At 56.5% G+C, this 14,054-nt stretch overlaps 1 protein-coding gene across 2 annotated transcripts in view; it reads right to left on the reverse strand.

The window, feature by feature from the left end:
• Positions 1-13,897, reverse strand: part of MEGF8 (multiple EGF like domains 8) — a 41,594-nt gene extending 27,697 nt beyond the window's left edge. For both annotated transcript variants that reach the window (XM_061174514.1, XM_061174513.1), the window contains exons 1-12: positions 12,939-13,897; positions 8,007-8,170; positions 7,560-7,766; positions 6,536-6,716; positions 6,366-6,454; positions 5,347-5,762; positions 4,740-4,885; positions 4,489-4,611; positions 2,245-2,399; positions 1,786-1,905; positions 1,299-1,443; positions 1,053-1,216 (exon numbers count right to left, since the gene is read on the reverse strand). In XM_061174514.1, coding sequence (XP_061030497.1) covers positions 1,053-1,216; positions 1,299-1,443; positions 1,786-1,905; positions 2,245-2,399; positions 4,489-4,611; positions 4,740-4,885; positions 5,347-5,762; positions 6,366-6,454; positions 6,536-6,716; positions 7,560-7,766; positions 8,007-8,170; positions 12,939-13,125 — 2,097 coding nt within the window. In that variant the 5' untranslated portion in view covers positions 13,126-13,897. The remainder of the gene's footprint in view (positions 1-1,052; positions 1,217-1,298; positions 1,444-1,785; positions 1,906-2,244; positions 2,400-4,488; positions 4,612-4,739; positions 4,886-5,346; positions 5,763-6,365; positions 6,455-6,535; positions 6,717-7,559; positions 7,767-8,006; positions 8,171-12,938) is intronic.
• Positions 13,898-14,054: the final 157 nt, after the last annotated feature.

Here is a 14,054-nt window from a genome sequence, read left to right on the forward strand (position 1 = left end):
AATGCAGAGTGATTACTTAATGGATCTGGGGTCTCCTTTTGGGGTTATAAAAATGTTCTGGGGGGGCACATCCCCAGTGGTCTGGTGAGTAAGACTCCATGGTCCCAGTGCAGGGGGCCCAGGTTCAATCCCTGGTCGGGGAACTAGATCCCACATGCATGCCGCAACTAAGAGTTCACATCCCTCAACTAAAAACAAAAAAACAAAGAAACAAAAAACAGGGCTTCCCTGGTGGTGCAGTGATTAAGAATCCGCCTGCCAATGCAAGGGACACGGGTTCAAGCCCTGGCCCGGGAAGGTCCCACATGCCGTGGAGCAAATAAGCCTGTGCGCCACAACTACTGAGCCTGTGCTCTAGAGCCCACGAGCCGCAACTACTGAGCCCGCGTGCCACAACTACTGAAGGCTGCGCACCTAGAGCCTGTGCTCCGCAACAACAGAAGCCGTCGCAGTGAGAAGCCAGAGCACTGCAACAAAGAGTAGCCCCCGCTCGCCGCAACTAGAGAAAGCCCACACGCAGCAACAAAGACCCAACGCAGCCAAAAAAATTTTTAAAAATAAAAATAAAATAAATAAATTTAAAACAAAACAACAAAAAAAAAGATGCCGCAACGAAGATCCCGTGGGTCACAATTAAGACCCGGCACAGCTTAAGAAAAAAAAAAAAAAATGTTCTGGGGACTTCCCTGGTGGTCCAGTGGTTAGGGCTCTGCGCTTCCACCACAGGGGGGCGGGTTCGATCCCTGGTTGGGGAACTAGGATCCTGGAGGCCGCGCGGTGCGGCCAAAAAAAGAAAAAAATGTTCTTGAACTAGAGAGTGGTGATAGTTGCACAGTATTGTGAAGGTGATAAATGTCACTAATGGTAAGTTTTATGTTACGTGCATTTCACCACAGTTAAAACTTTTCTTAGGCCAATAAGGAAAATCAGACCCTTGCATGTAAACACTTAAGGGGTAAACCCAAGAGTGATAAAGATCCATTTGAAAAATGAAAACTCTAAGACCAAGCCCTTCAACACTCCACACTGGGCCCCATCCCCTGGCTCCCCACCTTGTCAGGCTGGGAGGTGTTGGGCGGCTGCTGGAAGGTGAGCAAGTGCAGGCCAGGCAGGAAGCTCTGGGTGACACAGGCCTCCAGGGAGGTAACGAAGACAGGTACGGGCCCCCACCAGCCCACGGTGCCCGAGATCTGCTCCCCTCGGCAGCGGGCCTGCTCTGTGAGGACAGGAGGGTCGGGAGATGGGGGTTGGTGTGGGGTGCTATGCTGCCCCCTCCCACACTGCCACTGGACACTCACCAGGCCGAGGGAGGCAGCTCTCGTTGTGTACGCACCAGCCCAGGGCGCCGGGCCCCCGGGGAGGAGCGGCGGTGCTGCTGAACGCCAGGCAGGCCTGGCAGTCACCCAGGAGGCGGCCCAGGCCCAGGCAGCTGGCAGCCAGACACTGCAGAGAAGGGAAAGACAGGGGTCACTATCCACTGGGGCTTAAGAGACCTGGGAAAAGCTGTGGATTCAGGAGGCTTGGGGCGGAAAGGTCAGGGGATTGGAGAAGGGAATTGAAAGCTGGGTTGGAACGAGAAAGATCAAGAGGACAGGGGTGGGGGATCCAGGGACAGAGACGTAAGTTCAAAAGGATCGGGAAGAGGGTCAAAGGTTCAAGGGTCAGTAGTCAGGAATGCCGATCTTAGGTGTGAAAACGAGTCTCCCAAGCGCAGGTCTGGGCAGAAGAAGACACTGCGGACCAGGTCTCCGTGCTAAGGGGCAGAGTACTAGGACAGTCACTCACAGCCCCCGAGGGAGTCCCAGGAGGCGGTGCAGCCTGGCAGGCTCCCTGACACCAACTGCATTCAGGGTCTCGGGAGCAGACGCTGTGGTCCGTGTACATGGAGCAATAGTCCAGGTGGTACTGTAGAGAGATGGGCAGGGAGCAGGGGGCGCCTCAGACCTGGGGCCTGCTCCCACGTCCTCGCTCACTTTGATGAGCCCAGGGAACCCCAACTGCTCAGAACCTCGAGGACCCCTATCCACTTCTCCCCCAGCCCCAGGGACCACTGCCCCTCTGCCCTCAGCTCCAGGGACCACCATTCCTCCTCCCTTGGACCTGGGGACTGACCTCCCTCCTCTCATGGCCCTAGGGACCTCCTCTCCTTCTCCCAGGGACACCCCCCCCCAACTTCCTCCCTTAACCATGGGAAACATGCTACCTCCTCCCCAGCCACCCTCTCCCTATCACCCCAGTGCTCACGTCTGGAGCAGGCGCCTGGAACACAAAGGGAGGCACCTTGTAGGCCATCAAGTCCCCACGGGGCCGGCCACTGTACCCCCCTGCCACCAACAGGACACTGCCACCAAGCACAGCCGCCACATGTGAGTACCGACCACTGGGAGGTGCTGCTCGGCCTAGGAGAATACAGACCCCCCGAGGACATGTGACCCCCCCCATCCCCCCTTCATGGCTCCCACCTTGAGGACCACCCCTGACTCTCCTGTGCCTCAACCCCACTTGCCCAAGGAAACCCTCCCAGCCTGCCTGGCCCTGCTCTAGTCCTAGTTCTCTCACCTCCTGGAGCTCCCACACTGCTGCCAAGTCACCTTCCAGACAGAGCATGATCTTTGGGGTCAAATCCTGGATCTACCATTTCCTTGGTTTCAAATCATGGATCAACTACTGACTAGCTGTGTGGCCTTGGGCAGGAGACCCGATTTCTCTGAGTCTTGGTCTCCTCCTCCGTGCATGGAACCTTGCCCTGGGGGAGCGGTGAGGCAGGCTGCCTGGCTCTCACCCGTTGCTGTCTGTCTGACACCAGCCTCCCTTCTGGTGACAGCCGCTGACTTTCCTCTGGAAAACCACCCCTCCCACCCACAGTCCACAAGGCTCCAGTCGAGCTGTCCCTGCCTCTAGCAGCAGCCGGGCTTGAGCCCAGGCCTATCAGAGTCAGTGACTAGTTCAGGGAGGGGACCCAATTGCTACAATTCTTGGGAAAAAGGCACTGTCTTCCCTCTGGGTATTTTCAAGGGGTAGGATATAATCCCAGAGCTGCTGGTGACCATCTACAAAAGGCAAACCTGCTACAGACTGAAGGAAGTCCAGCTGAGAACTGGGGAGAGAAATGGCTCATGCCATTATGTGAACACCTGGATCCAGGCCAGCCTGCAGCCAGTTTTCACTCAAGTGAGTCAAGAAATTCTTCTTTTTGCTTAAGCTGGCTGGGTGGGGTTTCTGTCACTTACAACCAAGAGTCCTGACTGACGGGTAAGCAGTCAGTGATTAGTGACTCCCTCACACTCTTACTGACCTGTATGCTCTGTAAGTGTATGGGACTTGGCCCAGGGGATCCAAATCTACAAAGGAGGAGGAGGCCTCCAGAAACCTCACGCTCTGGCCTACCCAGTGAAGGGGCCTGAAGGAGGGACAGGAGAAGCAGTGGAGCCCTGGATTGGAGGTCTCCAATGCTAGGCTAAGGCTTTATTCCTTTTTTTTTTTTTAAATATTTATTTATTTATTTATTTGGTTGCACTGGGTCTCAGTTGCAGCAGGCGGGCTCCTTAGCTGTGGCTCCCCGGCTCCTTAGTTGTGGCATGCAAACTCCTAGTTGCAGCATGCACGTGGGATCTAGTTCTCTGACCAGGGATCAAACCCGGGCCCCCAGCGTTTGGAGCGTGGAGTCTTAACCACTACACCACCAGGGAAGTCCCATTCCTGATGGTCAAACAGGATTCCTTGGGGACCCTTCCTCTTGCCCACCCCTTAAATGTTACTGTCCCTTCTTTTATGTTTGCCCTTTGTCCTCACTCTTCTGTTCAGAAGGCTGGGGAGAACAGATGGGCCTCTGGGAAGTCCACAGTCCCCTGAAAGAATATGCCCAGTTTGTGCACACAAGTGTCTTTCTAAGGAGAGGGCCTGTGACTTTCTTCCCATTCACAAAGCAGTCTCTGATCTAATGAGCTTGAAAGGCTTCTCCACACCCCCTCCAGGTGAGCCCTCTGGCCTTGCGCTATTAGGACAATGTGTTGGGCCCTTCACTGGACTGTCTTCTTTCTTCACTTCATTTTACTCAATTTATTCTCACAACAGCCCAGTGGTTTAAGTGTTATTACATTTTACAGAGGGGGAAGTTGAGGTGCAGAGAGATTAAATGATGGTTTTTGTACAAAAGGTTGTTTAGGAATGGCCATCCTGGTTCTGCCACTTGCCCACTGTGTGACCTTGAAGAAGTTGCTTCTTTGTAGGCAGTCCCCTGGGACAGCTGATAACTGGCAAAACCTGGATTGGAACCTAGATCTGATGCTTCTGAAAATGTCTTCCATCTCCATAGCAACAATGCCCTGGTCGTAGCGCTAGTGCAGGTGTGCCTCCTGAGGCCAGCTCCGATAGGATACTGGGCTCACCCCAACAAGGACCGGGGTGGCTCCTGCCCAAAGCCCAGTATTGTTGTGGGAGCAAGCGTGACCCTCAGGAGCCCCTCATGGAAACAGAGGGGCCACTCACCCTCAGGAGTTCCTGGAGGGGCAAGCTCGGCCCCCGACACCCACTGATGGCAGCCAAGGTGGTAGAAGAAGATGCCATCTTCATAGCACTTTTCCTCCTGGTAATGGGTGTGCACGTTGCCCCCTGGGAAAGGAGGAAAGGAGCACAGCTGGCAAGCCTGGGGGAGGTGAGGACACCCCTGCAGGGAGCCTCAGCTCAGCCTTGGGCCCCTGGCAGGCAGGCAGGTAGGTGGGATCGGGGAGCCTCCTCACCATAGACCACCATGTAGTTGCCCAGGACACTGGCTGTGTGAAAGGCCCGCTCCCGTGGGCCCTGAAGCCCATCCCGGCCCTTCAGGGTGGTCCACACGCGCCGATCCACGTGGAAGAGCTCGGTGGAGTTCACCCGCACAGAGAACCTGCAGGGGAGGGGTAGAGGAGGAGCTTGAGGCAGGAAGGGCCTCTCTCCCTCCTCTGGGCTCTTACGAGTTGTGTGATCACCCATAGTTGAGACTGGCTTTACTGGATTTATATCCCCTCAGAACTAGAAGCTCCTCATGGGCAGGACCCAGGTTTGATTGATCTCTGGGTTCCCTGCATAATCTAGCCAGGGCTAGACACCAAGCAGGGGTTGGTTAAATGACTGGATGAGTGGGAGTGCGTGGGGAAGCAAGTGACCAAGAGATTGAATGACAGACTAGAGAATGTGTGAGTCGGGGAGTAAATGAGTGAATAAACAAATGAGTGAATGAATGACAGACGGGGTGACTGAATGACTGCAGGGGTCTATCAGTGGGCAAAGACCGTTAAAGCATAAAGGCCCAGGGTGTTAGGCCAGGCCTGGCCCTGCAAGGCATGGGTTGTGGGGCAGGTCACTCACCGGGCAGTGGAGGGCCGGTGTCCACCGTGAACCAGCAGGGCACGCGACGGGGCATGGAACACCATGGAATGGCCAGTGGCGGCAGGGGGCCGCCCACCTGCCGGAATCACCTGCTCCCAATAGCCCCCACTGGTGCTGTCGAGGCGGAAACGGAAGAGGCCAGAGGAGAAGAGGTCGTGCTGGGTGCGGCCACCAGACACATAGAGCCAGATGCTGTCCACTAGGGCTGCTGCATGACCTGCCAGGCCTGGCGGCCCTGAGGAACTGGAAGCAGCTGGTGCCAGAAGCTCCCAGTGGCCAACGCCCAGCGGACTAAAGGCCCAAACGTCACTGGTGAGGGAGCCGTCAGCCAACTCACCACCCATCAGCACCAGGGAGCCGGCCCAAGCCACAGCCACGTGGGAGTGACGGGCAGCCTGTGAGGAAGAGACCAGGAGACAGAGATGGAGAGGGAAACAGATGGTGACACAGAGGAAGAGAAAGACAGAGAGAGATGCAGAGACAGGGCAAGATGGAGAGACAGAGATACAGAGAAAGAGAAGGTGAGAGAGGGGCAGAGATAAAGACAGACAGAGACATGCAAAGAGAGAAAAGAAGAGAGACGGACCCAGAAAGACAGACACATGCGAATAAAAACAGAGGTGTGACAGAGAAACACAATAAGAGAAGGCGGAGTCAGGGAGAAATGACAGAGACCAGTAGAGAGAGTAAGAGGTATAACCCACAGAGAAGGAGACACAGAGACCGAGAGAGAGCAGACGACCAAGAGTCAGAAACAAAAACCGAAAGATGGACCAAGAGAGACAGGAGACACACAGAAAGGTAAGATGCAGAAAGGAAGATAAACGAAGAAGAAAGAAAATCAAAGACACAAAAGCAGAAGCGGGAGGTGTAGGTGGTCATGTATCACGCTGCGGGAGCTGGGGGTGTGCAGGGTGATGGGGTCGCTCTGGGGCGCCCTGGCTGGGTCTGACAGAGTGGACAGGCACCTCCAGGCAGGGAAGAGGTGGGGTCCATACCGGGGCAGGACTCAGGTCCCAGCGCTCCCAGGTGTTGGCAGAGAAGTTGTACAGGACGAGGTCACCCAGGGCGCTGTTGAGGTCCTGGCCTGTGGAGAGGTGGACAGTCTCAGGCCCTGGCCACAGGCTGCCAGGCCTCTAGACCCCAGACTCATATCCCATCTGCTCACCTCCGAAAACAGCCAGCAGCCCCGGTGGAGACAGGAAGGCACCAGCCGCCCCGATACGGGCGGAGAAGGCGGGGTCCCCGGCACTCACGTTGTGCCACCAGCCAGCCCCCTGGTTCTCCCATAGGTGCAGGTCACAGGCGCGTCCCAGGAAACCAGGCTCACAGCGGCACGGTCCCAGGGGCTGGGGGGAAGGGGGCACAAAGGCAGGGACAGAGAGAGAGAGAAAGAAACAGACAGGGAGCAGAGAGAGAGCCAGAGTGAGACAGATGGAGCAAAACGGAGAAGGAGAGAGATGAACAGGAAAGGAGAGGATGGAAAAATAAAGATAGAGAGGCAAAGAAAGAGACAGGAAGGAGACAGGCCAACAGACAGGAAGAGATGGACACAGAGACACAATCAGAGGGAGGCAGAGGAGAGGAGAAAAGAAGACAGACCAACAGAAAAAGGGAAAGAACAAAGAAAAAGACCCAGAAAGGAAAATGAAGACAGATAGAAAGACAGGTTGGAGAAAAAAAAACTGATGAAGTCAATGTTGGCCTGGGCTGGAAGAGCTCAGATCCGGGGAGGTCAAGGCAGGGAGGGCTCAAGGCGTGATCCAGTCCCGAAGCTGGATATGCATGGCTTAGGCCCAAGGTCAGTGGTCAAAAGTCAGAAGTCATGGCTGGGGGCCCAAGGCCAGACAGAGTGGCTGGGTGGGAGGGTGGAGTCAGGCCTGGCACGAGGAAGGCAGGCAGGTTCACAGGTGAGAAGCGGGCTACAGGTGAGGCTGGGAGTGAGCTCAGGCAGAGGAGGGGCCCCCAGTGAAGGTGGAGTGGAAGTGGAGTAGCAGGTGGGGGGAGTGGGATCTGGAAGGAGGGAGGAGAATGTAGGAGGGAGCAGGGCCCCTGGCGGGGTCAGCGTCATGGGAGAGGATGGGACAGCAGGGGTTGTTTCAGGCAGGGGCAGAGTCAGGTCTAGGACATGGGAGTGGTAGCTGTGATCACAGGGCAGGGCCCCAGGGGGACACAGCTGGGGGCAGGCTCACCGAGGCGCAGGTGCCATGGCTGCCACAGTAGGCTGGGCACTCCTGCAGGCCGCAGTCAGGGCCCCCCCAGCCCGGCTCACAGACACACACCCCTGGGGGCTGGCACTGCCCATGGCTGTAGCAGCCCCCCGGGCACAGGGAGAAGCGGAACGAGGCGTTGAAGCCCAGCAGGTTGTAGTTGGCATCGCTGAAGAGGTGCAGCAGCATCTGCAGGCACAAGGTGGGTAGGGCTCTGGGGCTGGACTGGGAGGGGGTCCACTCCTGCCCCCACCCCACGCTGGGGTCCCCATCTCCTTTCTTTGTCTCTCTCCACCTTTCTTTGTCCCTGTATCCTTCTGACTGATGTCAAGCCCCCCGCCTTTTGTTTCCCTCTGTGTATCTACCCGCCTGCCCTGCACACTCCACTCAGATCCTCCAGCCACAGCCCCGCAGCCTGGCCCCACCAACCTTGCCTGAGGAAGCCTCAATGGGCGGAGGCCGGGTGCTCCCACTCAGACTGGCAAGTAGGGGCCCGCGGGGGGAGTCACCATCATACACGAACAGGTAGTCATACGTGCATTCTGTGTCCAGGAAGAGGAAGTCCAGCAGGATCCGGTACTGGGAGCTCGGGGCTGAGCAGTGAGAACAGGTGGGCCAGGCTCAGATGTGGACCCTCTCCCCATGCCTCCATGCAGCCCCCCCACAAACACCAAGCCCTGCTCCTCGTAACGCTGGGATGGGGGCCCAACGATGAGTCAGACCTGGGCCTTGCCTTCAAGGGGCTCCCAGGCTCACAGCCCAGGGAGGTCAGAGCTGCGACAGCAAGAGGGACAGAAGCTCAAAGAAGAAATTACAGTATCATCCCTGGAAAGGACCCCTGAGATCAGGCTGAACACCGCCTCCTATTCAGATGGGGAAACTGAAGTGCAGAGAGAGGAACCCCATCCTAGTGGTCACACAGAACTTCCCATTTATTCTTGAGCCTCAGACATGCCCAAGCCTGAGGGTCAGTCCAGGCGTGAGCAGAGAGGCATACTCCCAGCTGGAAAAGGGCCTCTGCGAGGGTCCTCTGTTCCAGGCTCAACAGAGCTCTCAGGGAAGAGGTCCCTTGCTTCCCCCGGCCAAAGACTGAAGCTTGGAGCACCACAGCTCCTCTCTGCCCCCACCCAGGGTCTCTTCTCTCTGTTTATTGTATTGAATAGTAGCTACGGGCACAGACTCTGGAGCCAGACTGCCTGGGCTCCAATCTTGGCTCTGCCACTTACTAGCCACTAGCTGGGTGACCTTGGGCAAGTCAGCTAACCTCTCTGGATCTGTTTCTTCATCCGTAAAACGGGGATATAATCACTCTGGTCGATTCAAACTTCTTGGCCACTAATCCCAGCAAGAGATGATGGCTGACTCCCGGCCCCTTGTATCTGGGAAGAGCCTCAGAGACTAGCCTGGCCAATACAAACCAGAAGAAGTGATGCTCTGGGACTTCCGAGGCTAGATCAGAGGAAGCCTGCAATTTTTACCTGGGCCTCGTAGAATACTCCTTCTCAGAACCCAGCTGTCATGCTATGAAAAGCCAAAGTCACATGGAGGGGCCGTGTGTAGGCGTCCCAGCTGTCATCCCCAGCTGAGCTTCCAGCTGACAGCCGGCATCAACTGCCAGTCCTGTGAGGGAGCCTTCTTGGATGCCCGGCCCAGGTGAGCATTCAGATGACTGCAGTCCCCACTGGTCTGACTGCGACCACATGGGAGGCCAGAATGGATAATGCACCTAAAGTGCTCATGGTAGGGCCTAGCACTTCATAATGCTACTACTTCTAGCACTGTCGCGCTTCTTGCTCTCTGCCAGGTCCTGGTTGCAGAAGGTTCTCTCATCCCACATCTCCCACTAGGGGCTCAGGGAAGGCTTGTGGGCTAAGGAGACTAGGAGACCTGGGTTCCAGCTCCGCTCCTGACCCTAGGCCAGCCCCTTTACCCATGCTCCTCAGTACACCCATCTGCACACTGGAGATGCTCGTCCACTATTCACGAGCTGTGTGATCTTGGGCCAGGGCCATGGGCTCTCTGGGCCTCAGTTTCCTTGATGTAAAATGGGGATAATTCTCCTCAGCCACCAAGGCTGGTATGAAGATCCCAAATTGGTGACTCTAACATGCCAGCCCAGGCCTTGTCCACCCTCACCAGGACCACTGACCCAGCCTCCTTCCTGGCCTCCTGGCCTGCGCTGACATGGGTCCCTGAGGGATCTCCCCAGCTCGACATCTGGCCCTTACCCTCCCCTGCTCAAAAGCCCTCCATGGCTCCCCACCATCTCCAGGAGAAAGTCCAGCTCCCTAACCTGGTGTTTGGAGTCTCAACTTGTCTCACATCACCCCACGGCTTACAGCTCTATCAGGAGCTGGGCCTGTACAGAAGTTCCTCTCTCTGTCTAGAGCACATTCTCCCTTCCTGCCAGCAAACTTCCCCAGCTTCTCCAAGAAGCCTTCCCTGATGCCCCCTGGCTGGGTTAGGTGCCCCTCTAGGTTCTCACTTTCCAATACGACCTTCATTCCTCTGGGCCAGGACCATCTGTGTCCAGGTGTGTCCCCCCTGCAGCCTAGGAGGCCCACAGGACAGGGCCTGGGCCTACTCATCTTGGGGATCCCTCCCCGACATTGCCCAGCACAGGGCCTGGTATTGAGAAAGGGCTCAGGAAATACTGGATGAAGGAAGGAAGAGATGCACAAGACGGAATACTGAAGTTGGCAGCTCTCCCTCAGGCTCTGGCCAGAGCCCCCAAGAACATCACACATAGACCCCGAGCTGTGGTCTGGAGAACGCAGAAGAACAATTCAGTCAGGCCAGGCAACCAGACCTCCCAGAATCTTACCAGCCGCAACCAAACTATAAAGCTCTGTTCCTAGAATCACAACAAGCACATCTTTGCCAAGTGCCCACCAGGGGCCGGCTCACCACCTGCCTTCCCCAAGTTCCACCTTAAGTTCAAGTTCTTCTGTTCCTGCCCAACATAGGCCTAACCCCCAGACCATCCTGGACAGAGATCTGACCCTAAATGCCCCTGCTTCTCAAAGGCATATGCCTCTTATTCACGAGGATGTTATGAGGACTGGCCACAATGAAGTGTGAACACGGTACAAAAGTAAGTGGGTCAGTTGCTTATTTTTTAATAGATGGGGGAGCATGTTGGTTCTTAGAGGTGACGGATATTGGGAAGGATGGGAGCTCAAGGGGGGTCCAGAAGTCTCCTGGACTCCTTCTTACCCCAACATCCAGCCAATCGGTCCCCCAAGTCTCACTGGTGAAACTTCACAAATCTCTCAGTGTTCTCCGTGCCTCTCCACCCCCTTAGTTCCTGCCCCAGTTCAGAACTCATCCTCTCCCACAAGACAAGCACACCAAGTCTCCAGTCCACCCCCGACCCAGCCTGAGAGCGATGCCCCACTCCTGCTCAAAATCCCCCTTTGGCTCTCCATCAATCCCAAGAGAAAAGTCAAGCTGCTCAGCATGGCATTCAAGGCCCCTCTTCCCCTCCTTCTGGTGCCCTCCGCTCCTCCCAGCCAACAGTTTAGCCAGACCAGACAAGCCTAGACATGGCTCCTGAGACCCACCAGGCCCTCTTTTGTCTTCCTAGAGGCTGTTCCCTTTTCTCACCCGGTAAACTCCTTTGTATGTTTCAGAACCCTGCTCTGGTGGCTCCTCCTCTGTGACCCCCAGCAGAGTCTTCTCACTCCCCTAGGCCCGTCTACCCAACCCTGCACCTCCTTCGGCCTCAGCCCTGAGCACACCGGGGGCTAAATGTCTGTGTCCATCCCCAACCAGGCTGGAGCTCTTCAAAGCCGGAGAATGATTTATACCCCTAACACATACACACACTTCCCATTCTCTTCTCATCCCCTAGACAGGAATGGCCCCCAAGCTGGGGACAACACACTTCTCCCCAAAAAACATGCTTCATCCATACCCCACACAACAGCCATAGAGATCTTCTAAAACGTAAATTAAATGTCTTTCCCCTGCTCAAAACCTTCCATAGATGCCCAGTGTCCCCAGACAAAGACCAAGCTCCAAAGGCTGCAAAAGGAGACACTGCACGATCCAGACCCTGTCACACCTCTGACCTTTGCCCAGGACCTCCTCTGGGGGACTCCCACCTCTCCCTGGAGGCCAGCTCCTCATCCACTGCCAAGGGAGCCTTCCTGGACCTCTCCAGCCACTGTCTTGGATTTCTCTTCCACCTCCCTACTGCCCTTAGGACACAGCTCAAAAATCACAACGTCCTACACCGCCTGCTTCCTCCCAACCCTCCAACCTCTGGCTCATTGTTTGTCTTCTTGGATTCTGTGTCCCAGCACACAGATTTCTAGTTCCTCAAAAGCATCATATCCTCCTGTTTCCAGGCCTTTGCACAGGCTATTCCTCTTACCTGGAATACCCTTTTGCTCTCTCCTGCACATGCCTCTGGTCTCAGGTATAGCCCAGGCTAAGTCAGATGTCATCTCTGGGATTCCCACTCCCTGGGGGTGGGTTTGTTTCCCCCACTAGACTGGGAGCCCAGGAGGGTAGAGATGGCGCCTTTGCACAGGCTGTTCCCACTTCCTGGAATGACTTTCTCCTCCTCCTGGCTAATTCCTGTTGGTTCTTCAGGTCTCAGCTCAGACATCTCCTCCAGGAAGCCTTCTCTGCTCTCTCCCACCCAACAGGTCAGGCACCTCCTCTGGGCTCCCCAGGCCCGTGGGGTTCCTCCATCACAGCCCCTACCACTCTGGACTGGACTGTCTGTTAACATGTTTGCCTCCCCCACTGGATTCCAAGCCCCAAGTCATTGGGGATTGCTAGGGCTGTGGAGGTCTCTGCTATGTCCCAGAGGCAAAGACAATGTCTGGCACATGAATGACTGAAAGAAATGCTTTTATTGAAGTACTTTAAAAAGAACAACACTAATAATCCTAAGACCATTTACTGGGCATTTATTATGTGCCAGGCACAGTAAATACCTGTTCTCATTTAAGTCCAACAGCCCTATGAGGGGAGTACTATTACTATCCACACTTGCAGGAAGGGAAAGCTGAACCTCAAAGGAAGGAAGCCACCTGCCCAAATTCACAAAGCTAGTAAGAAGTGGAACCCAAATTTGAAGCCAGGTGGTTGGGCTCAGAGCCTGAGTTTCTAACAGTTACTCAGAATACCCCTCACTGATGCTTCTGGCTTGTAATTGTCCATCTGGGTCTGGGTGCAACTCCCCCATCAGACTTCAAGGCCTTCCAAGGCAAGGCCTAGGCTGGCTGCATTTTAGAGCAAAGGGCCTGCACCAGAACCGGTTCTGGGAACATGGTGAGTGGATGCAAGACTGCACAAATGGATGAATTAGCACACCAGCCGGTGTGTGACCCACACGGCCCCACTCACCCTCGATGAGCCACTCGCAATTGCCATTGACGCTGTAGTTGCCCGCACCATCTGTCACGAAGCCTGGCGCCTCCCGCAGCACTTGCCGCTGTCCCTTGCAGTCCCCTGCCCGGGCCCCAGGGGACAGTGGCCCCAGCACGGCCAAAGATAGAGCCAGCGCCGCAGCCAGAGCCCGGCCCAGGGCCATCGCTGTCTCCAGCACTGACCCTTACAGAGGGACGGGTCCTAAAGACCCGGAGAAGCCCCTCCACCCGGTTTGAAGACCTGCAAATGCGACCTCTAGAGATGGGACATGGCCTTGTAGACCAGGGAGGTCCAGGAGTCGCTGTCCCCGCGAAGGAAACCTCCGCTGTTGATGGGCTCTGGAAACCGAGGGGTGGGCCCTATAGACCCATGGAAAACCCCGTAAATGGGGTCGTTACATACGGGGCAGACCCCTAGGGGCCATGGGAGTCCCTTATAGACATGGGCCCCCCATACGCTGGCTGACCCCATAAACGGGCCGCTGCAGGCCGAAATGGACCTTATAGACCACTGGGTCCCCAGTGGGCGAAGGGCTCTACAGCTCGGCGGGGGCCTACATAGAGTGCGGGCCAGGCCTGGCCCGGATGGTCCTCCGGGAGACACCCCCCTCCAGCCAGGGGCGGGGCGCGAGCGGGTGCCCAGGGCAGAGTCAGTCTTCAGGGGCTCAGGCCTGGACACCACAGACGAACTCCCTTGCTCACCCACCCGCGCCTCCCTTCCGAGCCGGATGAGCCAGATCAGAAAGATGAAGGGACGCTCGGGCCAGAGCGGCCCCGGGAGGACCCGCTTGGAGGGCGAGAGGGCGGGGGCCGAGTGGCCGCGATGGGAGGGAGGACGGAGAGGAGGCGAGAGTCGCGGAGACGCAGGTCAGAGCGGCCCTGGGAGGACTGCGGAGCACCCAATCCCACCCCTCCACAAAGAGAGACTTCCGGAAACTTCCCCGCCCATTTGTTCCTAAACGCATGCGCAGCAGTGACCTCCTTGGCTGGCGAAGTGAGAATCACACATGCGCAGTGCTAAAATCGTAACCCGAACTCCCGGCGCAGGTGGCTGAGCGAAGCGTCGGCCACTGGAGGGCGCCTCTGCCTCTAA

The sequence above is a fragment of the Eubalaena glacialis genome, chromosome 18 (genome assembly GCF_028564815.1).
Source record: "Eubalaena glacialis isolate mEubGla1 chromosome 18, mEubGla1.1.hap2.+ XY, whole genome shotgun sequence".
Taxonomy (NCBI): domain Eukaryota; kingdom Metazoa; phylum Chordata; class Mammalia; order Artiodactyla; family Balaenidae; genus Eubalaena; species Eubalaena glacialis.